Source organism: Macaca fascicularis, chromosome 19 (assembly GCF_037993035.2).
Source record: "Macaca fascicularis isolate 582-1 chromosome 19, T2T-MFA8v1.1".
Classification (NCBI taxonomy): Eukaryota; Metazoa; Chordata; class Mammalia; order Primates; family Cercopithecidae; genus Macaca; species Macaca fascicularis.
Genome location: NC_088393.1, coordinates 57,664,602 through 57,691,843, shown reverse-complemented (window position 1 = coordinate 57,691,843; position 27,242 = coordinate 57,664,602). Strand labels below are relative to the sequence as shown.

General features: G+C 53.6%; 1 protein-coding gene across 50 annotated transcripts; it reads right to left on the bottom strand.

Annotated features, from left to right (window-relative positions):
* Nucleotides 1-2,224: 2,224 nt before the first annotated feature.
* Nucleotides 2,225-27,024, bottom strand: CPT1C (carnitine palmitoyltransferase 1C). Of its 50 annotated transcripts, none has more exons than XM_074024204.1 (21): nt 26,493-26,717; nt 25,932-26,161; nt 25,510-25,664; nt 18,533-18,672; nt 14,626-14,797; nt 14,198-14,299; nt 13,982-14,119; nt 11,099-11,350; nt 10,749-10,826; nt 10,424-10,531; nt 10,240-10,324; nt 9,445-9,640; nt 9,129-9,311; nt 7,979-8,084; nt 6,807-6,923; nt 5,593-5,757; nt 5,221-5,355; nt 4,109-4,261; nt 3,226-3,339; nt 3,011-3,103; nt 2,225-2,537 (listed from the first exon to the last, which is right to left on the bottom strand). In XM_074024204.1, the coding sequence occupies exons 3-21, from the start codon at nt 25,648-25,650 to the stop codon at nt 2,352-2,354; spliced, it is 2,664 nt and encodes an 887-aa protein (XP_073880305.1). In that variant the 5' UTR covers nt 25,651-25,664; nt 25,932-26,161; nt 26,493-26,717; the 3' UTR covers nt 2,225-2,351. The 50 variants fall into 50 exon arrangements, 45 of the variants coding, with proteins under 45 accessions (XP_073880305.1, XP_065391750.1, XP_065391751.1 ...); XM_065535678.1 differs by having other exon boundaries at nt 26,051-26,161; XM_065535679.1 differs by having other exon boundaries at nt 25,932-26,000.
* Nucleotides 27,025-27,242: the final 218 nt, after the last annotated feature.

Sequence of the window (27,242 nt, the reverse complement as noted above, 5' to 3'; positions counted from 1 at the left end):
GTCATGAGTTCTAGACCAGTCTGGACAACATGGTGAAACCCCGTCTCTACTAAACATACAAAAATTAGCCAGGCATGGTGGCACACGCCTATAATCCCAGCTACTTGGGAGGCTGAGGCAGAAGAATCACTTGAACTTGGGAAGCGGAGGTTGCAGTGACCCAAGATCATGCCGTTGCACTCCAGCGTGGGTGACAGAGAGCACTTTGGGAGGCCAAGGCGGGCAGATCACGAGGTCAAGAGATCAAGACCATCCTGGTTAACATGGTGAAACCCCATCTCTACTAAAAATACAAAAAATTAGCTGGGTGTGGTGGTGGGCACCTGTAGTCCCAGCTACTTCGGAGGCTAAGGCAGAAGAACCGTTTGAACCCAGGAGGCGGAGCTTGCAGTGAGCTGAGATCATGCCATTGCACTCCAGCCTGGGCAACAGAGTGAGACTCCGTCAAAAAAAAAAAAAAAATTACAAAGGGAAAAATGTTAAATTTACAGAGGAAAAAGCCCAGTAGATACCACTTTAACCAGGGATCAAGTATAGTGGGTTGAATGGGAATCCAGGAATCCAGGTACCAGCCTCTCCTCCCTCACACCTAGGACCCCAAAAGATAGGGCCACATCCAAATCCCTGGAACCTGTGAATGTTAACTTATTGGAAAGAGTCTGTATTGGTCAGGGTTCTCTAGAGGGGCAGAACTAATAGGATGTGTGTGTGTGTGTGTATATGTGTGTGTGTGTATACATACATATATATATACACACACACATACACACACACACACACATATATATATGGAAGTTTAGTAAGTATTAATTCACACATTCACAAGGTCCCACAACAGGCCATCTGCAAGCTGAGGAGCAAGGAGAGTCAGTCAAGTCCCAAAACTGAAGAACTTGGAGTTTGATGTTTGAGGGCAGGAAGCATCCAGCACGGGAGAAAGATGTAGGCTGGGAGGCTAGGCCATTCTAGTCTTTTCACATGTTTCTACCTGCTTTATATTCTAGCCATGCTGGCAGCTGACTAGATGGTACCCACCCAAATTAAGGGTGGGTCTGCCTTTCCCAGCCCACTGACTCAAATGTTAATCTCCTTTGGCACATCCTCACAGACACACCCAGGATCAATACTTTGCATCCGTCCATCCAGTCAGGTTGACACTCTGTATTTTTTTTTTTTTTCTTTAGACAGAGTTCCGCTCTGTTGTCAGGCTGGAGTGCAGCGGCACGATCTCGGCTCATTGCAGCCTCTGCCTCCCAGGTTCAAGCAGTTTTCCTGCCTCCGCCTCCTGAGTAGCTGGGATTACAGGCATGTGCCACCATGCCCGGCTAATTTTTGTGTTTTTAGTAGAAACTGGGTTTCACCATGTTGGTCAGGCTGATCTTGAACTCCTGACCTCATGATCTGCCCACCTTGGCCTCCCAAAGTGCTGGGATTACAGGTGTGAGCCACCGCGCCCCAGCAACACTCAGTATTAACCATCACAGAGTCTCTGAAGGTGCAGTTAAAGACCTTGAAATGAGATCATCTCGCATCATCTTTGTGGCCCATCAATCCAATGCCAAGTGACCTTGGAAGAGAAAGGCTGAGAGAAATTTGAGACAGAGGAGATCACATGGGAAGACGGAAGCAGAAATTGGAGTTGGGAGACAAAGAAGCAAACATTAGAAGCCGTGTTTGCTCATCTCTGCTGGCCAACGTGACTTCACAAAGCCCCGGCTATGTGATGATGTGCAGCTCCCCAGAAAGATGCTTTGTAATTAGCCAGGCATGGTGGCAGGTGCCTGTAATCCCAGCTACTGGGGAGGCTGAGGCAGGAGGATCGCTTAAGCCCAGGAGTTCAAGACCAGCCTGGGGAATATGGCAAAACCCTGTCTCTACAAAAAAAAAAAAAAAAAAAGGTAATTAGCTGGATGTGGTGGCACGCACCTGTGGCCCAAGCTACTTGTGAGGCTAAGGTAGGAGAATCACTTGAGCTTGGAGGTTGAGGCTGCAGTGAGCTATGATTGCAAGACTGCACTCCAGCCTGGGTGACAGACTGAGACCCTGTCTCTGGGAAAAAAAAAAAGAAAAACCTGTGGGCCAGGCACAGTGGCTCACGCCTGTAATCCTAGCACTTTGGGAGGCCAACGTGGGCGGATCACGAGGTCAGAAGATCTGTTCTCCTCCACCTTGGTCCTCACCTCTTCCACCCCTCCCTGCCCAACAGCATAGCAGACACCACACACCCAGCTCACACATCTTTATTAGCCTGGATATCCGGTGGCCAAACAGGCTGCCCCTGCCCTGTGACAGCCAGCTGTGGCCATCTTCACCCTCATTCCCCGGAGAGGCCAGCCGCCTGCTGGAAGGAGTCAGAAGTAGGTGGATGTCATTGATGTCTTGGAGGCCCCAGTCTGGCGGGAGAGAAATCCACACCTGTGCCTGGAGTCCTCCTTCCCTGACCCTCTGAACCGGCGCTTAAAATGCTGTCCCGCCTGGAACAGGGAGGCCACATCCAACAGTGCGTCCTCAATGTGCTGCCCCAGCCTGTGGGAATCCTGGAAGGAGAACGGTGTCAGAGCCAGGGGAAGCTGGAAGACGGGATCCTGGAGGCTGAGAAACAAGAGGGCTGAGGGCCTGGATTTCTGGGTCTGAGGGAGGAGGGGGCTGGGGGCCTGGATTCCTGGATCTGAGGGAGGAGGGGCTGGGGGCCTGGATTCCTGGGTCTGAGGGAGGAGGGGCTGGGGAACCTGGACTCCTGGGTCTGAGGGAGGAGGGGCTGGGGAACCTGGACTCCTGGGTCTGAGGGAGAAGGCGCTGGGGGCCTGGACTCCTGGGTCTGAGGGAGGAGGGGCTGGGGAACCTGGACTCCTGGGTCCGAGGGAGAAGGCGCTGGGGGTCTGGACTCCTGGGTCTGAGGGAGAAGGCGCTGGGGGCCTGGACTCCTGGGTCTGAGGGAGGAGGGGCTAGGGGCCTAGGCTCCTGGTTCCTGAGGAAAGAGGGAGTTGGTGAGTACAAACGTTTGTCTCACCGTTTTTGTGCTTGATTTTTTGCTGGAGATGTGGAAGGTGATCATGTCATCCCCCATGAAGATATAAGAAACACCATAACCATGGTCATCAGCCTGGAGTCAGAAAGAGTGAAGGGAAGAAAATATCTCCAGTCTCCTCCACCCCCACTAGACAGGAGTGCAGGACCCCAGCCCCCTCTTTCCTCTAGGGGCCAGCGCGCGCCAGCTCCACTCACAGGCCCGAATCCACCGCCCGAAGAAACATAGTCCGGGTAATTGTAGACGTCAAACAGATGCATTTGCTGGACAGGGATCTGGCTGGTGGACAGCTGCCACTGCTCCGAATGGACCTGAGGACAGGAGCCCATCACATGTGCAGGACAGAGATCTGCCGTTCTGGCCCTTGGCTCCACTTCACTCCCTGCATCCCTGGCTCTTTCTCACCCCTAAATCCCGGGCCTCCTTCTCCCTGACCACACCCTTCTCCTGGCCATGCCCTATCTGGCCACGCCCCTCATCTTCTCACCAACCACGTCCCTCTCCCCTTCTCCCTCGGACCACGCCCCTTCTCTGACCACGCCCTTTCCTCCTAGCCCCACCCCACTGACCCTTTCCTCTTTTGTCTGCTCCGGTTGCCTGGTTGCATCTCCGCCTTCTGCCTTTCTTCCCCCGCCCTCCAGCGCTCTAACTGACTTCTCTGCTGATGCGTCCTTTCTCAACATCACCCTTTTTTTTTCGAGACAGAGTCTCACTCTGTCGCCCAGGCTGGAGTGCAGTGGTACGATCTCAGCTCACTGCAACCTCCGCCTCCCGGGTTCAAGGGATTCTCCTGCCTCAGCCCTCCCAAGTAGCTGGGATTACAGGTGTCTGTCACCATGCCCAGCTAATTTTTGTATTTTTGGTAGAGATGGAATTTCACCATGTTGGCCAGGCTGGCCTCGAACTGTTGACCTCAAGTGATCCGCCCACCTCGGCTTCCCAAAGTGCTGGGATTACAGGCGTGAGCCACCGCGCCCGGCCTTGATGGGTCCTTTTTCAACATCACCCTCCTTCCCTGAAGCCTCTCCCTTCTTCCATGGTCTCCCATTTCCCTCTCTAACCCTTTCCCTGTGCCCCAACCTGGGTCAGGAAGGGCGACTGCAGGTGGAGGAATCGGGACACGACGTAGAGCGCAAAGAGGTGGCGGTCGACTCCCTGCCCGCTCATGGCTGCCTTCAGCAGAGCCTGGTGCTTGTCCACTGCCACGCGAAACAGGGCAAGGCACTGTGGGTCCTGGGGTCCCCAGGGAGGTCACAGGTCATGGAAAGACAGGAAGTCGACTTAGTGCTGGGCCTGCGGCACACCTGGCCTCAACCAAGCTTGCCGCATCCCTGCAAGGTGGGAATTTCAACCCCATTTTACAGATGGGGAACTGAGGCTTAAAGAGGGGAACCCATGTGCCCAGGTTCACACAGCCAGGGACACCCAGGTGGGTTTCTAGGTGTGTCTGGCCCCAGAGCCCAAACTCCTCCCATGGAACCACAATACCTTGTAGGTGCGGGGGTAGGTGTGGGGCAAGGGAGCAGAAGTGAGGGGTGGGTGGGATCTGGGCAGAGGGGGTGCGGGGAATGGTGCAAAGGAAGGTCATAAGGTCACAAAGAGGTTAAATGGGCAGAGTTACATTGTAAAAATGGAGTTCCGCCCAGGCCCATCGGCTCACGCTTGTAATCCCAGCACTTTGAGAGGCTGAAGCAGAGAGATCACCTGAGGTCAGGAGTTTGAGACCAGCCTGACCAACATGGTGAAACCTCGTCTCTACTAAAAAAAAAAAAAATTAGCTGGGCATGGTGGCGGGCACCTGTAATTCCAGCTACTCGGGAGGCTGAGGCACGAGAATTGCTTGAACCTGAGAGGCAGAGGTTGCAGTGAGCCGAGACTGTGCCACTGCACTCCAGCCTGGGTGACAGAGCAAGACTCCATCTCAAAAATAAATAAATAAATAAATAAATAAATGGGGTTCCTTCTTGGGTGCTCCCCCAGTGCCCTGTGAGACCACCATGAAAGCAGATATCACACTATGCTGGGCTGTCTCCCCCATCGGTGAGCTCTTTGAAGTCAGAGGCCAGGTCTGATTCATCCCTTGTCCCTCGTGCCCCTCATGGAGGCTGGCTTTAGTAGGTCCCATCAATGTTTGCAAGTGGATGAGTGAGTACCTGGAAATGACTGAAGCCTCAAGCGAGGCTTGCACCCACCGTCTTCTCTTTGTCCTCCATGGCCCTCACAAAGTTGCAGGCCTCCCTCGTGCAAGATCGCACCGTCTCCGTCCGGCCTTCCAGGAATAAGCGAGTCATGGCCGACTCATAAGTCAGGCAGAATTGACCCCTGTCCTGGGGGACAAGGAGGAAAAGAGGAGTCTGTCAGCAGGGCTCAGGAAATCTTACAGACTTGACCCATCTCTGTCCAGACCTCCAGTGTCCTCCAGCCAGCCCAAGAATGGTTGGGAGAGAGAATTCAAGATGGCCGACCCACAATGGCAACGACCACAGGGAACTGTGGAGGGGCAGGTCCTGGGGGCTCAGGTGGACTGAGACCCTGAGGGGGCTGTGGTGGGGAACCCAGCTGACCCGGAAGTGGGCCAGTTGCAAGGCGATCTGGATGAAGCTGTCTGAAGACAGGTGGCAGCGTCGGATGAAGCTCTTGCCAAATAGGGAGAATGGAAAGACATGGCAGTCGACATTTTCAGACAAGATCTTGGCTCCCCTCAGGGCTAGAGAGATGGAGGAGTGGATCTGCCAGAGGAGGAGGGAAGAGGAGTAGTTGGGGTTACAGATGGGGGTAGGGTGAAAGCCAGGAATGAGGCTAGAAGCGAAGGTGGACGTGGAGTTAGGGTTGCGGCAGAATACGGAAATGGGGACAAAGAACAGAAGAGAATTGAAGGATGAGACTAAAGATGGGGATAGGGGCTGAACATGGTGGCGCACGCCTGTAATCCCAGCACTTTGGGAGGACGAGACGGGTGGATCACCTGAGGTCAGGAGTTTGAGACCAGCCTGGCCAACATGGCGAAACCTCATGTCTATTAAAAATACAAAAAATTAGCCAGACGTGGTGGCAGGCACCTGTAATCCCAGCTCCTCGGGAGGCTGAGGCAAGAGAATCGCTTGAACCCAGGAGGCGGAGCTTGCAGTGAGCCGAGATCGCGCCATTGCACTCCAGCCTGGGTGACAGAGCCGGACTCCGTCTCAAAAAAAAAGATGGGGATAGGCATGCAGTGCAGACTGGAACAGGATTGGGGTTGGGCCACAGCTGAAGCTGGGGTTGGGAATGGAGGAGGGACTGAGAGTGGTTTGGGAATGGAATGGGGAAGGGGTTGGATATGGAAAGTGAATTGGAGGTGGGCATGGGTTGTGGTTGGAGGTGGGGTCATGACTGAGTACAGGATGGGGTTGGGGTTGGGTATGGGGTGGAGTTAGGATGAACATGGGAATGAATTCAGGTGTGGTGGTGGTGTTGGGATGGGATTGGGCATGGAGTAGGGGTTGGTGCTGGGGTTGGACAGTGGTGAGTTTTGAGTCTGAAGCGAGTAGACATGGGGCTGGGGTTGAGGATGGGATTGGCAATGGGAGGAGGGTTGGAGTTGGGGCTGGGGATGAGGTTCGTGTTGGGGTTTGAGGTTGTAGATGCATTTGGCCTGATTTGGAGGTGGGGGAAGTGGGGGTTTCAGGTTGGGGGTAGAAATGGGGTTGATTTTCAGGTTGAGATTGGGGGTGGGGATGAGTTTGGAGTCAAGGCTAGGAATCTTGGGACTTGGAGGAGAGGCCCAGAAATCCAGCCTCACCTGGTCTGGAAGGTCCCATTGCAGCCGCTGGGGCCGGGGTAGTGTGGGGTCCAGGTGCCCCTTGCAGTGGCCGTCTGTTGAGTAGCCCAGCTGAAAGCATTCTGTAGCCAGAGTGAACTGTGGACAAACAGAGGCTGTCAGAGACCCTTCCTCCCTGTGGACTGAGGCCATCTAACCGGGACCTCTTTTCATACGGCCCTTTTTGGGGTAGAGGGAAGTCTCTGATGTTCACAGATGGGTTCTCGGGTTCATGTTCCTCAAGAACAGGACTAATACCAATACTCAACCGGCGTTTACTGTCCCTGTACTTCTTTTCTTTTCGACAGGGTCTTGCTCTGTCATCCGGGCTGGTGTGTAGTGGTGAAATTATAACTCACTGCAGCCTCAAACTCCTGGGCTCAAGCTATCCTCCGGAGTAGCTGGGACCACAGGCATGTACCATCATGCCTGGCTAGTTTTTTTGTTTTTTTTTTTTTAATGTTTTTTGTAGACAGGGTCTCATTTATGTTGCCCAGGCTGGTCTCAAACTCCTGGGCTTAAGTGATCCTTCTGCCTTGACCTCCCAAAGTGCTGGGATTACAGACATGAGCCACTGCACCCAGCCCGGAGTTGTCTTCTTGCTCTGTAACTCCTCGCTGTGGGACTCTGGGAAAATCACTTCCTTCTTTGAGCCCCAGTTACCAATTCATCAAAGGAAGGTCCTCACCCCAGACCCTTTCTTTGCTGGGTGACCCTGGGCCAGCCTCTGCCTCTCCCTGAGCCTCAGTTTTTCTTTCTTCTCTTTTCTTTTTTTTTTTTTTTTTTTTTTGAGATGTAGTCTTGCTCTGTCGCCCAGGCTGGAGTGCAGTGGCACGATCTCAGCTCACTGCAACCTCCACCTCCTGGGTTCATGCAATTCTCATGCCTCAGCATCCCGAATAGCTGGGATTACAGGCACACACCACCATGCCTGGCTACCAGTAGCGATGGGGTTTCACTATGTTGGCCAGGCTGGTCTCGAACTCCTGACCTCATGATCTGCCTGCCTCAGCCTCCCAAATTGCTGGGATTACAGGCGTGAGCCACCGTGTCTGGCCAAGCCTCAGTTATTCTTCTGACCCTAAGGCCCTGGAGAGGATGGTCTTTGGAGATGGTGCGGGGTCCCCAGAACAAGGGAGGGCTGGCCGCCCTACCTCCCACATGTGTCCTGAGATGGGGCAGTCGGCCCAGGAGTGCTCCACGCTGAGGCCCAGCTTCCCGTTAGAGAAGACGATTAGGGTGAAGGATTTGTCAAACCAGCTGTCGGGGAGAGTTCAGAGGGGTCACCGAGAGCGAGGGGCAGAGGGACCTCGGAGTGCTTTCTGTGGGACTTGAGGGGGTTTTCTAGATGGGGAGATGTGGGAATCCATTGGGGTGCTGGTGTGGGGATTTCTAGGACCATTGGGGGTCCTCAGTAGTGGCCCTGGAGGTATCCAAGATATGTCTGGGATTTAGAGTTTGGGGATTTTGTTTGTTTTTTTGTTTGATGGCGTTTCACTCTTGTTGCCCAGGCTGGAGTGCAGTGGCGCGATCTTGGCTCACTGCAACCTCTGCCTCCCAAGTAGCTGAGGGTTCAAGTGATTTTCCCACCTCAGCCTCCCAAATAGCTGGGATCACAAGCACGCACCACCATGCCCAGCTAATTTTTGCATTTTTATTAGAGATGAGGTTTCACCATACTGGCCAGGCTGGTCTTGAACCCCTGACCTCAAGTGATCTGCCCCTCTCGTCCTCCCAAAGTGCTGGGATTACAGACATGAGCCACCACGCCCAGTCTAGAGTTTGGAGATTTTTAGAGAACTCACTGAGGAAGGTTCAAGGCTTTTGGGGGTGCTGGGAGGTCAGTGGGACCCCCCTGGGGCCTAGGAATTCAGTGATGCCTGCCAGGCCTGAGAATCTCTAGGTCTGGAAGTCTGCGTCTGGGGCCATGGGTTTGGGGTGCCTGCATTAAGGCCTGAGGATTGAATGGTTCAAGTTCTGAGGCCGAGGTTGCCAAGTCTGGGGTCAGGGCCTAGGGGTCCTGGGTTTGGTGGTCCTCAGATCTGGGGTCTCTGGGTCTGAGGGTCCAGCTCAGGGGTTTGGAGTCTCGGATTTGGGGGTCACTGGGACTGGGTTATAGGTCTTGGTCCCAGGTCTCCAGGTCCCAAAGCATTGGGTCTGGGGTCCTCAGCTTTAGGCAGCTGCTGGTCTACAGACTTTGCAGGTGTGGGCTCCAGGGTCTGGCTGTCTACTGTCGGGGGTCCTAGGTCTGATATTGCATTCTGGGGTGCCATGTCTGGGGGCCCCATCCCAAGACTGACTCACCGGTCATGGCCCCGGCCAGCCAGCAGGGCATGGGCATAGGCATCCAACGACGCTGCTGGGTCCTCCCTGGTGAGCCCCGCGGGCTCAGCGTCCAGTGACACAAAGAAAGCAGCCCCTTCCACTGCCTCCAGGGCCTCTGCTGCCTGGGTCTTCAGGGACCTTCGCACCTGGGCCCACGTGCCCCTGGAGGGCCCGGGATGTGCCTGAGTCCATCCTGCCCAGCCGTCACCTGGTCCCACCCTGCCCTTCCATGGCCTCAGGACACTGGCGGCCTCTGAGAGCCCCTGACCCCTGACCCCTGACCCCCGACCCTTACCTGGGAGCAGCGGTCAGAGCAGCCAGATGTTCCTCGTGGGGGCAGGCTGGTGAGGGATCGTCCAGGATTCGCTGAAACTGCTGCTCCAGGGCCCTCGGGGAAAGCAGGCTGTTTCGGGAGTGGGTCCCCACGCGGAAGAATCGGCCCCGGTGGAAGACAGCCACGTGTTGGCTGTCATGGAGGTGGCGGATGTAGTCTAGGGGTGGCGTTGGCAGAAGCGTGGGGACGGGCCAGACACATAAAAATAGCGACCATTTATTATATGCTGCTTAGGTGTCATCAGTTGTTCAAAGCACCCTAGTAATCATCAGCACCCTAGGACTTTCGGTTTTTGGAGACAGGGTCTCGCTCTGTCGCCTAGGCTGGAGTGCAGTGGTGAGATCTCAGCTCACTGCAGCCTCAACCTCCTGGACTCAGGCAATCCTCCCACTTCAGGGTCCTGAGTAGCTGGGACCACAGGCGCATACCACCATGCCTGGCTAATTTTTGAATTTTTCATATAGATCGGATCTCACTACGTTGCCCTAGGCTGGTCTCGAACTCCTGGCCTAAGCAATCGTCCACCTCGGCCTCCCAAAGAACTGGGATTACAGGCATAAGTCACCGCGTCCAGCTCCTAGGTACAATTATTATCCCACTTTAGTGGAAGCTGAGGCTCAGAGAGGGTAATAACGTGCAGAAGGTCACACAGCAAGGATGCAATGGGTCCCAGCTCAGGCAGGCGGACTCCAGAAAACATGCTCTTAGCCACTATATTGTTCTGCCTCCATCAGTGGGGACAGGAGAGGGTCTCACCTTTTTGGACCCCTGGAATCCGCGTGGTGTTGAAGATCTTCTCATACTGGGCAGAGCATAAGGGACGCATTCCCATTAGCAAAGTCTGCAGGAAACCGTGGGCTGTGAGCTGCCTTCCAGGACCCCTGTGGCCCAAAGGCCACAGGACCACACCTCCATCCCCAGCCCACTGGGGCCCTCTTACCGGGGGTATCTCCTGGCGGTTCAGGCGGTGGCGGTACAGGAGGAGGGCGTGCACGGCATTCCCAGCGCGAGCTGCCTGCAGAGGCGTGGGTGTGACATACAGGAAGTCCTGGGGACCAGGAGAGGGGACAGCAAAACACCCGGGGTCAGGTTTGCCCTTGATGGAACCACTGACCCAAATACAGGTCCTGACCCCAAAAGAGGGCGGAACGATGAATCCCAGATGGTGCGTCCAGATCCAGGTCACTGAGCATGAATGTCACATTCCATCCAGGTACCCCAACCCTAGACCTGGGGCCTGTGAACCTCACCCCTCCCCTTCTCACCATCATGTAATAGTTGCTGTTCACCATCAGCGGATTTCGGGAGCGCAGGTACACAAATTCCTCCCACCAGTCACTGACCTGGGAGTGGGGTGGGGAGACACACAGTGAGGGGCCAGGGCCTTGCTGTGGGAGGGACAGTAGGACAGGGAAGGCCCCAGATGTTCCTGTGTCAGGCAAGGAGGATACAGCCAAAGAAGCCAGTCATCGTAGTCAGTAAATAGCAATCACCTAGAAATCCATAGAAATCCATCCATGGGGGATCAGTTAGCTAAACCCTGTTACACTCCGGCAGTGCCCTATTACATAGCTGTTGGAAAGAACAAGGTACAGCTGGGCGCGGTGGCGCCTACCTGTAATCCCAGCACTTTGGGAGGCTGAAGCGGGTGGATACCTGAGGTCAGGAGTTCAAGACCAGCCTGGCCAACATGATGAAACCCCATCTCTATAAAAATACAAAAATCAGCCAGGCGTGGTGGCACACGCCTGTAATCCCAGCTACTCGGGAGCCTGAGGCAGGAGAATCGCTTGAATCCTGGAGGCATTGGTTGCAGTGAGCCAAGATCGTACCATTGCACTCCAGCCTGGGCAACAAGAGTGAAACCCTGTCCCAAAAAAAAAAAAAAGAAAAGAAAAGAAAAGAAAAGAAAAACAGAACATAAATGTAAAATTTATAAAATAATAAATATGTGAAATTATATATATATGTGTAAATACATGAAAATTTTGGCCTTGCCAATACCATAATAAAATCAAACAATGAAAAACACAAAAGAAAGCACTGTGTCACAGTTTAGCTGGTCTTGTAGGGTTTGTTTTTGTTGTTGTTGTACATAAAATAATGGTGTGTATATCACTGGCAGTTGGCTTGGAGGTACAATAAAATATACAGGCCAGGAGCGGTGGTTCACGCCTGTTATCCCAGCATTTTGGGAGGCTGAGGTGGGAGGATAGCTTGAGCCTAGGAGTTTGAGACCAGCCTGGGCAACATGGCAAGACCCCATGTCTACGAAAAAGTTCAAAAATTAGCAGGGCTCGGGGGCACAAGCCTTCCCGAGTCCCAGTTACTAGGGAAGCTGAGGTGGGAGGATGGCTTGAGCCTGGGAGGTCAAGGCTGCAGTGAGCTGTGATCATGCCACTGTACTCCAGTCTGGGTGATAGAGTGAGACCCCTTTCAAGAAAGAAAAAGGAAAGAAAGAAAAAAAAAGAGAAAGAAAGAAGGCCGGGGGCGGTGGCTCAAGCCTGTAATCCCAGCACTTTGGGAGGCCGAGGCGGGCGGATCACAAGGTCAGGAGATCGAGACCACAGTGAAACCCCGTCTCTACTAAAAATACAAAAAATTGGCCGGGCGCGGTGGCGGGCGCCTGTAGTCCCAGCTACTCAGGAGGCTGAGGCAGGAGAATGGCGGGAACCCGGGAGGCGGAGCTTGCAGTGAGCCGAGATCGCGCCACTGCACTCCAGCCTGGGCAACAGCGTGAGACTCCGTCTCAAAAAAAAAAAAAAAAAAAAAAAAAAAGAAAAAAAAGAGAAAGAAAGAAAGAGAGAAAGGGAGGGAGGGAAGGAAGGATGGAAAAGAGAGAGAGAAAGGAGGGAGGGAGGAAGGAGAGAGAGAGAAAGAGAAAGAAAAAGAAAGAAAGAGGCCAGGCACGGTGGCTCACGCCTGTAATCCCGAAGGGAGGAAGGAGAGAGAGAGAAAGCAAGAGAAAGAAAGAAAGAAAGCAAGAGAAAGAAAGAAAGAGGCCAGGCACGGTGGCTCACGCCTGTAATCCCAGCACTTTGGGAGGCCGAGGCAGGCGGATCATGAGGTCAGGAGACCGAGACCATCCTGGCTAACACGGTGAAACCCTGACTCTACTAAAAATACAAAAAAAAAAAAAAAAAAATTAGCCAGCTATGGGAGGCTGAGGCAGGAGAATGGCATGAACCTGGCCGGCGGAGCTTGCAGTGAGCCGAGATCGCGCCAGTGCACTCCAGCCTGGGTGACAGAGCGAGACTCTGTCTCAACAAAAAAAAGGAAGGAAGGGAAGGAAGGAAGGAGACAGAAAAAAAGAAAGGAAGGAAGGAAATAAGGAAAGAAGATAGGAAAGGCGGGAGGGAGGGAAGGAAGGGAAGAAAAAAATATGCGTGTGTGTGTGTGTGTGTGTATGTGTGTAAGTAGAATCTTGTCCAAAAGTGTGAAGAAAAACAAAAATTTAACCAGAAAAGCAAGGCCTGCCGTCCCCTTCATTGGGTTTGACCAACTGAGCCTGCCATATCGGTGCCCCTTGGGGCTCTGCCGCAGACCCTCTTCCCTTCCCCTCTCACTCTCACCACAGGTTTTCTCATCCGAGCCCAGTGTCTCAATGACCTACAATAGTAGATCTCACAGTAGCTTCCTCTGCAGCCTCCCACCCTCCAGTCTTTCCCCCACACCAGAGCTGACCCAGCCCCTTCCTTGCTCCAAACCCTCCCATGGCTCCCTAGTACCCCCAGGAAAGAGTCCAGGATCCTCAGTCTGGATTTCAGGCCTCTCCCACCACTCCTCACCATTCAACTCCTTTGTGGTTTTTTGTTTGTTTGTTTTTGTTTTGTTTTGTTTTTGAGACAGAGTCTCGCTCTGTGGCCCAGGCTGGGGTGCAGTGGCATGATCTCAGTTCAGTGCAACCTCTCCTGGGTTCAAGCAATCCTCCCGCCTCAGCCTCCCGAGTAGCTGGGATTATAGGCACATGTGCCACCACGCCCAGCTAATTTTTGTGTTTTTAGTAGAGACGGGGTTTCACCATGTTGGCCAGGCTGGTCTCGAACTCTTGACCTCATGTGATCTGCCTGCCTCAGCCTCCCAAAGTGCTGGCATTACAGGCGTGAGACAGTGCGCCAGCCCTAGGTCCTGGAATTCTGGTTCAGTCTTTGGAAGATCAAGGGTGGAGCTCAGAATATTGGAGCATCTATACCCTTAACCTCAACATTAAACATAGAGAGCATATATATGTTATGAGCATATATATATAAATAAATACATATGCTTATATCTATATTTAAATGTTGAGGTTAGGCTACAGACGTATGTGAGCAGGGCTCAGTGTATTGGCCCTTGGGGGCCCAGGATGCAGGCCCGGGGCCAGGCTCCAATCGCTGCAGGGGGCGTGTGGGTTGTGGGCGTGTCGTGGGGCGGGGCGTGTAGAACTCGCCAGTTTAGCAGGGCGAGCTCACAAACTTAGCCTTTCAGGTATGGCCTTGGTGGCAGTGGCGGGACTCACATAATTGGACGCCCACCAGGACTTGAGCCTCAGGTACCACTGCAACAGCGACGCCTGCAGCCTCAGGAATTCCTGCGCCAGGACCGCGGTCCAGTCGAAGTCCTCGTCGGAGAGGACGGGCCGGACCGACTCCAGGTACTAAAGGAGAGAAGACGGCAGGTCATGCCCGCGGCCCGCCCCGGCCACCCCGGCCCATCTGCGCGCTCCCAGGCCCACCTTGCGCACGGTGTCCTGCACAGAGGGCACGGGCTGGCGCGGCAGGGAGCGCTGGTAACTGAACAGCATCGGGTGGCGGCCGGAGAAGATGCGGACCAGGGCCTGGGGAGGAGGAGTTACCGGGTCATTAACCCCTCACTGGGACCAGGGAGTTGAGGGGGGCAGGGGTCGACAGTGGGACAGAAACCCAAAGAGAAGGACACAGAGACTTAAGAGCATCAGAGACCCTGAGAGAGAAAAGGACAGAGACCCAGAGACAGGGGACAGAGACCCAGAGAGAGAAGGACAGAGACCCAGAGACAGGGGACAGAGACCCAGAGAGAGAGGGGGACAGAGACCCAGAGAGAGAGGGGGATAGAGATCCAGAGAGAGGGGGACAGAGAAGTGGGTCCCAGGAGAGCTGGAGTAGGGCTATGCCCCTCCCATACCAGCCAGGTCTTGGTGGGGGAGGACATGGCTCCGTGGGGCTCAAGAAGCCAGCCGTGGTAGGACAGAAGCAGCCTGAGGGCCACGTGCAGTGTGAAGATCAGGGTTCCCCACAAACAAGAGGCAAACAGAGCAGCTGCCAGGACCCCCCGGAGCCCATGGTGCTGTCCGCCCCTGCAGGGAGAGAAACAGAGGCTGGGCCTAGGTCTCCTGGCCTCAGAATCTCCCTCCCTTCCAGCCCCCTCCAGCCCCTGCACTGATCTTTTGGCTGTCAGACAGAGAAACCCATTTTTGTCATTTTAGTAGGTGTGAGCTCTGTCACCCCCTCCAGCCCCCTCCCCTTGTGGCAGCACCAAGCTTCCAAAGTCACTTTCCATGGAAACCGGTAGGTGCTTAATAAATGACAGCCATTATTTCTATTGAGGGGACACTTTTTCCTCCCAGCTATCACTACTCTAAGGCAATAGTTCTGAAACTGTGGCTCCTGGGAGCACCTCCTGGGAGAACTGCCTGGGAGCTTGTTGGAAATACATATTTCTGGCCCCTTTGACACCTAACAAGCCAAAATCTCTCTGGGTAGGGTCCAGCAATCAGCGTTTTTTTGTTGTTGTTGTTTGTTTTGTTTTGTTTTTGAGATGGAGTCTCACTCTGTCGCCCAGGCTGGAGTGCAGTGGCACGATCTTGGCTCACTGTAACCTCTGTCTCCTGGGTTCAAGCAATTCTCCTACCTCAGCCTCCCAAGTAGCTGGGATTCCAGGTGTCTGCCACCATGCCCAGCTAATTTTTTGCATTTTTAGTAGAGACAGGGTTTCACCACGTTGGCCAGGCTGGTCTCGAACTCCTGACCTTAGGTGATCCGTCCACCTTGGCCTCCCAAAGTGCTGGGATTACAGATGTCAGCCACCGCGCCTGGCCATAATCAGTGTTTTAACAACCCATCCAGGTGATACCAATGCGAGCTTAAATTTAGGAAAAGCTGGTCTAAAGCTACATTAAATCAGCACGTTTGTTTGCAAAGTTTGCAAATGTCACTTGGAGGACTTGGGTCAAATGACTTTCCCTCTATAGACTGGGTAAATCTAGCATTCTGGGAATTTTTTTTTGCGGGGGAGGGGTAGAGATGGGAGTCTCACTATGTTGCCCAGGCTGGTCTCAAACTCCTGAGCTCAAGCCTCCTGCCTCAGCCTTCCGAAGTGCTGGGATTAGAAGTGTGAGCCACTGTGCCCGGCATCCCTCTTGGAAACGTCTACATCTGGTCCCGGGTCTGTTCTTTGAAGCCATCTGCACCAAATGTGGACCTTCTTCCCCAGGAGGACTCATCAAAGAACTAGACCTGACATTTCACCTGCACCCGGTTTTCAAACCCTTCCTGAAGATGACAATAACACAATAAAAATAATGCAACCACTCCCAAGAGAAACTCCTGGCACTCTACTGACTCTGGGACAGGCAGGATTTTTTTTTTTTTTTTTTGAGACGGAGTCTCGCTCTGTAGCCCAGGCTGGAGTGCAGTGGCCGGATCTCAGCTCACTGCAAGCTCCGCCTTCCGGGTTCACGCCATTCTCCGGCCTCAGCCTCCCGAGTAGCTGGGACTACAGGCGCCTGCCACCTCGCCCGGCTAGTTTTTTGTATTTCTTAGTAGAGACGGGGTTTCACCGTGTTATCCAGGATGGTCTCGATCTCCTGACCTCATGATCCACCCATCTCGGCCTCCCAAAGTGCTGGGATTACAGGCTTGAGCCACCGTGCCCAGCCAGGATTTTTTTTTTTTTTAATTGAGACAGAGTCTCACTCTGTCGCCCAGGCTGGAGTGCAGTGGCATGATCTCACCTCACTGCAACCTCTGCCTCCGGGGTTCAAGCAATTCTCCTGCCTCAGCCTCCCGAGTAGGTGGGATTACAGGCGCCTGCCACCACGCTTGGTTCATTTTTGTATTTTTAGTAGAGACAGGGTTTCACCATGTTGGCCAGACTGGTCTCGAACTCCGACCTCAGGTGATCCGCCCACGTCTGCCTCCCAAAGTGCTGGGATTACAGGTGTGAGTCACCATACACAGACGACAGGCAGGATTTTGATTAATTCTTCCAAGCACTCTACGAAGCAATTATTCATACCCTCATTTTACAGATGAAGGCCTTGACAATCAAGAATGGTGAGGTCTCGGCCGGGCACGGTGGCTCAAGCCTGTAATCCCAGCACTTTGGGAGGCCGAGACGGGCGGATCACGAGGTCAGGAGATCGAGACCATCCTGGCTAACACGGTGAAACCCCGTCTCTACTAAAAAATACAAAAAACTAGCCGGGCGAGGTGGCGGGCGCCTGTAGTCCCAGCTACTCGGGAGGCTGAGGCAGGAGAATGGCGTGAACCCAGGAGGCGGAGCTTGCAGTGAGCCGAGATCTGGCCACTGCACCCCAGCCTGGGCAACAGAGCGAGACTCCGTCTCAAAAAAAAAAAAAAAAAGAATGGTGAGGTCTCTTGGCTAAGACTACATGACTAGAGATGGGCAAAGCTCATACTTTTTTTTTTTTTTTTTTTTTTTGAGACGGAGTCTCACTCTGTCGCCCAGGCTGGAGTGCAGTGGTGTGATCTCGGCTCACTGCAAGCTCCGCCTCCCGGGTTCACACCATTCTCCTGCCTCAGCCTCCCGAGTAGCTGGGACTACAGGCGCCCGCCACCTCGCCCGGCTAGTTTTTTGTATTTTTTAGTAGAGACGGGGTTTCACCGTGTTATCCAGGATGGTCTCGATCTCCTGACCTCGTGATCCACCCATCTCGGCCTCCCAAAGTGCTGGGATTACAGGCTTGAGCCACCGCGCCCGGCCTTTTTTTTTTTTTTTTTTTTGAGACGGAGTCTCGCTCTGTCACCCAGGCTGAAGGTATAGTGGCACAATTTTGACTCACCGCAACCTCTGCCTCCCAGGTTCAAGTGATTATCCTGCCTCAGCCTCCCGAGTAGCTGGGACTACAGGTGCGCACCACCACACCTGGCTAATTTTTGTATTTTTAGTAGAGGCGGGGTTTCACCATGTTGTCCAGGCTGGTCTCGAACTCCTGACCTCAGGTGATCTGCCCACCTCAGCCTCCCAAAGTTCTGGGATTACAGGTGTGAACCACAATGCTTGGCCATTTTTTTAAATTTTTTTCTTGAGACAAGGCATCACTCCGTTGCCAGGCTGCAATGCAGTGGCATGATCTCAGCTTGCTGCAGCCTCGACCTCCTGGGCTCAGGTGATCCTCCCACCTCAGCCTCCTGGGTAGCTGGGACCACAGGTGAGTGACACCACACTTGGCTAATTTTTTGTATTTTTAGTAGATATGGGGTTTCAACATGTTGCTTAGGTTGGTCTCAAACTCCTGGGCTCAAGTGATCCTCCTGCTTTGAACTCCCTAAGTGCTGGGATTACAGGCATGAGCCACTGTGCCCAGCAAAGCTCGCACTATTTTTTTTTTTTTTTTTTTTTGAGATAGAGTTTCGCTCTTGTCGCCCAAGCTGGAGTACAATGGCCCGATCTCAGCTCACTAAAACCTCCACCTCCCGGGTTCAAGCGATTCTCCTGCCTCAGCCTCCCTAGTAGCTGGGATTTCAGGTGCCTGCCACCGTGCCCAGCTACTTTTTTGTATTTTTAGTAGAGATGGGGTTTCACCATGTTGGCCAGGCTGGTCTTGAACTCCTGACCTCAAGTGATACACCCACGTCGGCCTCCCAATGCCCAATGTGCCGGGATTATAGGGGTGAGCCACTGCGCCCGGCCTCACCTCCTTCTTCTTCATGCTATACCTTTATTAATCTGACCCAAAGTAAGTCTCAGAGGTAACTTTTCTTTAGCAGGTACACCACAATGACAGAAGAATTTACTGGGTGGAGGGAGAGTGATTGGGGGTTACTGGGCTGGAGTGGGGGAACCTCACCAGTCGGGCAGCAACTCTTTGATCTTCTCCATCAGTCCTAAGGAAGGATCCAGCTGGAGGAACCAGGCAAGCTGGATGGCACTGAAGAGGAAAAGCCAACTGAGGGGGCTGGCAGGAAACACACCGGTGAGAAAGTCATTCTGTGGGGAGGAAAGGGCATCCATTCAATCATCTGCCCTCTCCTCTGTTCTGTGCCATCCTCAAACATTATTGAGCACCCAGTGTGTGTTAAGCCCTGAGCTGGATGCTCAAGATCTAGTAGGGAACAGAGAGATCCAGGTCTTGCCCTCAGGAAGGTCAGTCCAGAATGAAGTAAGTATTAATTGCTATAGGGCAAGAAACAGGAGGAGCCCTGTGTTGGCAAGTTACAGTTCAAGGGTATCAGGGAGGGTTCCCTGGAGGAGGATATTCTGAGGCAGGACTTCGAAGGGGAGGCTGTCAAAGGCAGAACAGACCGGGTGTGGTGGCTCACTCCTGTAAACTCAGCACTTTGGGAGGTCAAGGAGGAGAATCCCTTGAGCATAGGAGTTCAAGACCAGCAGTGGCTCACGCCTGTAATCCTAACACTTTGGGAGCCTGAAGCGGGTGGATCACTTGAGGCCAGGAGTTCAAGACTGGCCGGGACAACATGGTGAAATCCGTCTCTAATAAAAATACAAAAATTAGCCGGGCATGGTGGCGGGTGCCTGTAATCCCAGCTACTTGGGAGACCGAGGCATGAGAATCGCTTGAGCCTAGGAAGCAGAGGTTGCAGTGATCCAAGATTACGTTACTGCACTCCAGCCTGGGTGACAGAACAAGACTCTGTCTCAAAAAAAAAAAAAAAAAAAAAAAAAAGCCAGGCACGGCGGCACACACCTTAGTCCCAGCTACTTGGAAGGCTGAAGCAGGAGGATCACTTGAGCCTAGGAATTTAGGGATGAAGTGAGCTGTGATGGTGACACTCCAGCCTGGGTAACAAAGTAAGTAAGACCCTGTCTCAAAAAAATAAATAAATAAAAAAGTCGGGCACGGTGGCTCACGCCTGTAATCCCAGCACTTTGGGAGGCCGAGACAAGCAGATCATGAGGTCAGGAGATCGAGACCATCCTGGCTAACACGGTGAAACCCCGTCTCTACTAAAAATACAAAAAAAAATTAGCCGGGCGTAGTGGTGGGCACCTGTAGTCCCAGCTACTCAGGAGGCTGAGGCAGGAGAATGGTGTGAACCCAGGAGGGTTTGCAGTGAGCCGAGATCACACCACTGCACTCCAGCCTGGGCGACAGAGCGAGACTCTGTTTCCAAAAAAGAAAAAAGCAAAATGATCCTGTTCAGAGCAGGGTCTGGAGCTCAGTAAGGCCTTCTAGAAGTACCAGATCATGGAATCAATGAGGAATGAACAACAGCACTGGGTTACTAACTAAACTCCTTTGGAAGCCTGAGAGAGAGAGAACTAACATTTAATGAGCACTTACTACATTCCAGGTGCCATTTACAAGGATTAACAATTTAAATCCTCCCCAAACTGTGTTAAGTAAGTACTAACATGACCTCATTTTACAAATGACAACACTGGGGTTTGGCCAGGCGCAGTAGCCCATGCCTGTAATCCCAGTACTTTGGGAGGCGGAGGCGGGTGGATCATCTGAGGTCAGGTGTTCAAGACCAGCCTGGCCAACATGGCAAAACCCAATCTCTACTAAAAATACAAAACTTGCCAGGCACAGTGGTGGGCACCTATAATCCCAGCTACTCAGGAGGCCGAGGCAGAAAAATCGCTTGAACCCAGGAGGTGGAAGTTGCAGTGAGCCAAGATCCTGCCATTGCACTCCAGCCCCTGGGCGACAAAGCGAGACTCTGTTTCAAAAAAAAAAAAAAAAAAGGCCAGGTGCAATGGCTCATGCCTGTAATCCCAGTGCTTTGGGAGGCCGAGGCGGGCAGATCACGAGGTCAAGAGATAGAGTAGAGGCCATCCTGCCCAACATGGTGAAACATCGTTTCTACTAAAAATACAAAATTAGCTTTACGTGGTGGCACACACCTGTAGTCCTAGCTACTCGGGAGGCTGAGGCAGGACAATCGCTTGAACCTGGGAGGTGGAGATTGCAGTGAGCAGAGATCACGCCACTGCACTCCAGCCTGGCAACAGACCGACTCTATGTCAAAAAAAAAAAAAGGCCAGGCTGGGCGCGGTGGCTCAAGCCTGTAATCCCAGCACTTTGGGAGGCCGAGACGGGCGGATCACGAGGTCAGGAGATCGAGACCATCCTGGCAAACATGGTGAAACCCCGTCTCTACTAAAAAATACAAAAAAGGCCGGGCGTGGTGGCTCAAGCCTGTAATCCCAGCACTTTGGGAGGCCGAGACGGGCGGATCACGAGGTCAGGAGATCGAGACCATCCTGGCTAACACAGTGAAACCCCGTCTCTACTAAAAATACAAAAACTTAGCCGGGCGAGGTGGCAGGCGCCTGTAGTCCCAGCTACTCGGGAGGCTGAGGCAGGAGAATGGCGTGAACCCGGGAGGCGGAGCTTGCAGTGAGCTGAGATCCGGCCACTGCACTCCAGCCTGGGTGACAGAGCGAGACTCCGTCTCAAAAAAAAAAAAAAAAAAAAAAAAAAAAAATACAAAAAACTAGCCGGGCGAGGTGGCGGGTGCCTGTAGTCCCAGCTACTCGGGAGGCTGAGGCAGGAGAATGGCGTAAACCCGGGAGGCGGAGCTTGCAGTGAGCTGAGATCCGGCCACTGCACTCCAGCCTGGGCAACAGAGCCAGACTCCATCTCAAAAAAAAAAATAAATAAAAGGCCAGGTGCAGTGGCTCACGCCTGTAATCCCAGCACTCTGAGAGGCCAAGGCGGGTGGATCACCTGACATCAGGAGTTCGAGACCAGCCTCACCAACATGGTGAAACCCTGTCTCTACTAAAAATACCAAAAATTAGCTGGGCGTGGTGGCAGGCGCCTGTAATCTCAGCTACTTGGGAGGCTAAGGCAGGAGAATCGCTTGAACCCAGGAGGTGGAAATTGCAGTGAGTCAAGATCATGCCATTGCACTCCAGCCTGGGCAACAAGTACAAAATCTGTCTCAAAAAAAAAAAAAAATGCATTTTTCTCCATGCAGTTTTACCACACACACAAGTATGTGTGTGTATGTATATATTTGTAGGTCTATAAATATATGTTTCTGTGTACATACGTATTTAAACACAGGAAAAGGATGGCCACGTTTGTTTTTTTTTTTGAGACGGAGTCTCGCTCTATCGCCCAGGCTGGAGTGCAGTGGCGCGATCTTGGCTCACTGCAAGCTCTGCCTCCTGGGTTCACGCCATTCTCCTGCCTCAGTCTCCCGAGTAGCTGGGACTACAGGCACCCGCCACCATGCCTGGCTAATTTTTTGCATTTTTAGTAGAGATGGGGTTTCACCATGTTAGCCAGGATGGTCTCGCTCCCTGACCTCATGATCTGTCTGCCTCGGCCTTCCAAAGTGCTGGGATTACAGGCGTGGCACCACACGCGGCCAAGGATGGCTACATGTTAACACTTTAGTTGGTGGACTGGCCTGAGGCCCAAGGAGTCCCAGGGTAAGGGGGCGGGGAGAGGTTCTTTGGAATTCAAGGTGGCGGCTGTCTGCCAAGTGGAACAGATTTCACAACCAACAAGACCATAGAGGCGCGGTTTAGCCTACTGAAACATCTCAGCTTCAGGAGATCCTCCTGGGCCGCACCCCCCCTTTTTTTTGAGACGGAGTCTTGCTCTGTCGCTCAGGCTGGAGTGCAGTGGCGCAATCTTGGCTCACTGCAATCTGCCTCCCGGGTTCAAGTGATTCTTCTGCCTCAGCTTCCCAAGTAGCTGGGATTACAGGCGTCCGCCACCACACCCGGCTAATTTTTGTATTTTCAGTAGAGACAGGATTTCACTATATTGGCCAGGCTGGTCTTGAACTCCTGACTTTGTGATCCATCTGCCTTGGCCTCCCAAAGTGCTGGGATTACAGGCATGAGCCACCGCGCCCAGCCCACCATCCCCTTATTTAACTGCGACACCCCGGCATCACTCTTCTCCACCCGATTTATCATTCACCATAGCACGTTTCACCATCAATATCAGATGACACTACAGAATGTCACCATACTGTATATTTTGCTCATCTGTTTTATTGCCTTCTCCCCCAACTCGAATGAGAACTCCATAAAAGCAGGATTCTGTCTTATTTATTTGTTTATTTATTTAGAGGTGGAGTTTCGCTCTGTCGCTCAGGCTGGAGTGCAGCGGCGCCATCTCGGCTCATTGCAAGCTCCGCCTCCCGGGTTCATGCCATTCTCCTGCCTCAGCCTCCTGAGTAGCTGGGACTACAGCCCCCCCGCTACCACACCCGGGTTTTCTTTTTCTTTTTCTTTTTTTTTTTTTTTTTTAGTACAAACAGGGTTTCACCGTGTTAGCCAGGATGGTCGCGATCTCCTGACCTCATGATCTGCCCGCCTCGGCCTCCCAAAGTGTTGGGATTACAGGCGTGAGCCACTGTGCCTTGCCTGTCTTAATTTTTTCAATAGAGATGGGATCTCCCTATGTTGCCCAGGCTGGTCTCCAACTCCTGGGCTCAAGCGATCCTCCTGCCTCAGCCTCCCAAAGTGCTGGGATTAAAGCCGTGAGCCCCGGCACCAGGAGTGATTCCATCTGTTGATCTCTGCTGTGTTCTCCATGCTAAAGAGGGCCAGGCCCTTACCGGATGCCCCATAAATATATGGTGAATGAATGAAGAACAACATCAGAAGCTAACACTCAGACCTCGCCATGGGCCAGGACATAAAAGAGTTAATTTAGGCCGGGCGCAGTGGCTCACACCTGTAATCCCAGCACTTTGAGAGGCCGAGAGAGGTGGATCACGAGGTCAGGAGATCAAGACCATCCTGGAGGCCGGGCGCGGTGGCTCAAGCCTGTAATCCCAGCACTTTGGGAGGCCGAGACGGGCGGATCACGAGGTCAGGAGATCGAGACCATCCTGGCTAACACGGTGAAACCCCATCTCTACTAAAAAAAACATACAAAAAACTAGCTGGGCAAGGTGGCGCGCGCCTGTAGTCCCAGCCACTCGGGAGGCTGAGGCAGGAGAATGGCGGGAACCTGGGAGGTGGAGCTTGCAGTGAGCTGAGATCCGGCCACTGCACTCCAGCCTGGGTGACAGAGCGAGACTCCGTCTCAAAAAAAAAAAAAAAAAGACCATCCTGGCTAACACTGTGAAACCCCATCTCTACTAAAAATACAAAAATTAGCTGGGCGCGGTGCCGGGCGCCTGTAGTCCCAGCTACACGGGAGGCTGAGGCAGGAGAATGGCGTGAACCCGGGGGGCGGAGCTTGCAGTGAGTGGAGATCACGCCACTGCACTCCAGCCTAGGCGACAGAGCGAGACTCCGTTTCCAAAAAAAAAGGCTATCCTGTGAGGGAGGTGCTGTCAACACCAGTGTTTTCCACGAAGGGAAACTGCAACTCCAAGAGAGGTGCTTGCCCAAGATGACACAGCTACTAAGCCGTGGAGTCAGGATTCAAACTCAGTCCTGACCCCACAGGTGTTCAAGACCCCAGTTCACACACAGGGGATGTGACGAGGGGGAGGCCCTGTATGGAGACAGTGCAAGAGTTCTAGAACCAGGAACTCTGGGACAGACATGGATGCTGGTTACACATTGGGCATGGGCATTCTAGAACAGGGACAAAGGGCAGGAGTTTGGGCCAGGTGCAGTGGCTCATGCCTATAATCCCAGCACTTTGGGAGGCAGATCACTGAGGTCAGGAGTTCGAGATCAGCCTGGCCAACATGGTGAAACTCTGTCTGTACTAAAAACACAAAAATTAGCCGGCATCACGGTGCACACCTGTAGTCCCAGCTACTCAGGAGGCTGAGGCAGGAAAATCGCTTGAATCCAGGAGGTGGAGGCTTCAGTGAGCTGAGATCGTGCCACTGCACTCCAGCCTGGGAGACAGAGCACGACTCTGTCTCAAAAAAAAAAAAAAAAAAAAAAAAGCTGGAGATGATCCCAGCACTTTGGGAGGCCGAGGTGGGCAGATCACCTGAGGTCAGGAGTTCAAGACAAGCCTGGCCAACATGTTGAAACCCCTTCTCTACTAAAAGTACAAACATTAGCTGGACATGGTGACGGGCACCTGCAATCCCATCTACCCCGGGGGGCTCAGGCAGGAGAATCGCTTGAACCCAAGAGGCAGAGGTTGCAGTGAGCTGGGAGAGATTGTGCCACTGCACTCCAGCCTGGGTGACACAGCGAGACTTTGTTTCAGAAAAAAACAGGCTGGGCACAGTGGCTCACACCTGTAATCCCAGCACTTTGGAGGCCGAGGCAGGCGGATCACCTGAGGTCAGGAGTTCAAGACCAGCCTGGCCAACACTTTGGGAGGCCGAGGTGGGTGGATTACAAGGTCGCGAGTTCAAGACCTGCCTGGCCAACATGGTGAAACACCATCTCTACTAAAAATACAAAAATTAGCTGGGCGTGGTGGTGGGTGCCTGTAATCCCAGCTACTCGTGAGGCTGAGGCAGGGAACTGTTTGAACCCAGGAGGTGGAGGTTGCAGTGAGCCAAGATTGTGCCACTGCACTCCAGCCTGGGTGACAGAGTGAGACTCTGTCTCAAAAACAACAACAACAACAACAAAAGAAGCTTGAGATGAAAGGGAGAAATGAGAATTTCACCATAAGGTAAGGATATGGAGTTCTAGTAACTGAAAGTGGGTAGTTTTTGGGGGGCCCAGTTCCCCTCTTGGGTGAAAGAAGTGAACAGAAGTTCACAGCAGGTGAGGCTGTGGATCCCGGAAGTGAGCCAGGGAGAAATAACTAAAGGGGTCCCGGGAGCAGACATCGAAATTCCCGGAAAAAGTGGTGATAGGCTCCCAGAAACGGACCAACTGAAATGCCGGAAGTGAGCCTCAGACATCCAGGAAGCAGAAACCTGGATCCCCGGAAGGAAACCAACCAGCAGCACTCCTCACCCAGAAACGTGAGAGATGCCTTTTCCAGGAGCGCAGGCCAGAGAGGTAGATCTCCTGCAGCACAGGGGCACTGAGTTCCACTTCAGCCCCGTCCGAGGTCAGCGAGGTTCGGAAGCCCACGGCCTGGTGCGCTTCAGCCATGTCACGCTGGAGCCCTGGGAGTCGGGCAGAGTCACTCTTCAGGGCCCCAGCCCCTCCTCCCTCAGACTCAGGAGTCCAGGCTCCCAGCCCCTCCTCCTTCATACCCAGGAGTGCAGGCCCCAGTCCCTCCTCCCTCAGATCCAGGAGTCCAGGCCCCCAGCCCCTCCTCCCTCAGACCCAGAAGCCCAGGCCCCCAGCCCCTCCTCCCTCAGACCAGGGATCCCACGCCTCCAGCTGCCTCTTTGCGCTGACCCAGGACTAGCTCATCCTTCTCTAAGCACCTGAGGGGTCTTGCGGGTCCTGGTTTGTAGACCCGGAGGTTTTGAGGGAAGGACGTCAATTCGGGGCCTCTGGGAACGCGTAGAGAGGCCAGAGGGATAGCTCGCGTTAACCCCTTTACCTGCTCTGCCAAGAACATGGTGCGGGGGCAGTGCCCTCCCCCCTAATACAGGACTCTGAAGATTCGGGGGTAGGTGGAGGAGGGAAACTGGTCCAGGCTGAGTTGCGGGGTCTTGAGAAAAACATTAGTTTTAGACCCATATGAAACAAACACCTATTAGATATTGACGCTGTCCACCCCATTTCTGCTTCTCATGCCAAGGCAAGGGGGGTGGTGTCTATAAATTCATCTGCTCTGAGGTGGCCCAGCGTCCCCTCCCCCTGCCCGCGCTGGAGAGGATGGGGAAGGAAGCACCCACTGCGCATGCCTCGCAGCCTGGGATGCTGAGACTGTGAGCGGAGGCGAGCGTCGAGGACAAGTGATGGAGAGGCTTGCACGCCCAACCCTAGACACAGGACTCCAGCCCCCTCAGGAGCCCGAGCCCCTGGGGTCCAATACTTACCACGTTGAATCAGGGGTCCGCTGATCGGATCCTGGGGTCCAAACCCGAGTCCACCCCCGCCCCCGGATTTTGAGCGCCGGCCCCAAATCTCCGGCTTGCGTATGTCCAATCCCAGTGCAAGGAGTCCACCACCGGGTCGACGGGCCTTTGGAGTCCTGCCCACTCCCAGATCACCGTCACCCAGAAACCCCGATTCCTGTCTCTAGTGTCCCTAGCCGGGTATTCAGGTCCCGGGTTTTATCCCCGCCTCCTTCCAATCCCCGCGTTCTATCCCCGCCCCCTTAGAGCCACGGCGTCCAATCCCCTCCATCCGTTCGATCCCCAGTCCTCTGTCTCCTTTTACCCGGCCAGATTCTCCACCATTTGGCCGCTCGCATTCTGCGCAGCTGTTCGGAACTCGGGTTTCTGGGCTCCTCACTCGGCGCATTGTCTCTTAATCTGTCTCTTCGAGGAACAAGGCTCACCTGGGAGGCCACAGCCCACCCCTAAGTGCATTGTAACGTCAGGCGCGTAGGGTGCCGGAGCAAATCTCAGCCCTTTCACGCCAGGGAGGGAGGAGGGATGTTTGGCGGTAAGGAGGGCCCACCAAAACCACCCACGGAAGGTGCATGGATTGAGTTGGCAAGAAGGAGGCGCTACAGCGGGTTGGATTCAAGGTAGACAGTGGGACTTCCGTGAGGGAGAAGCAGCATGGATAACGGAGAAGGGTGTATTAGAGACCCAGCCCCGACTGAGAGGTCGAAATAGGTA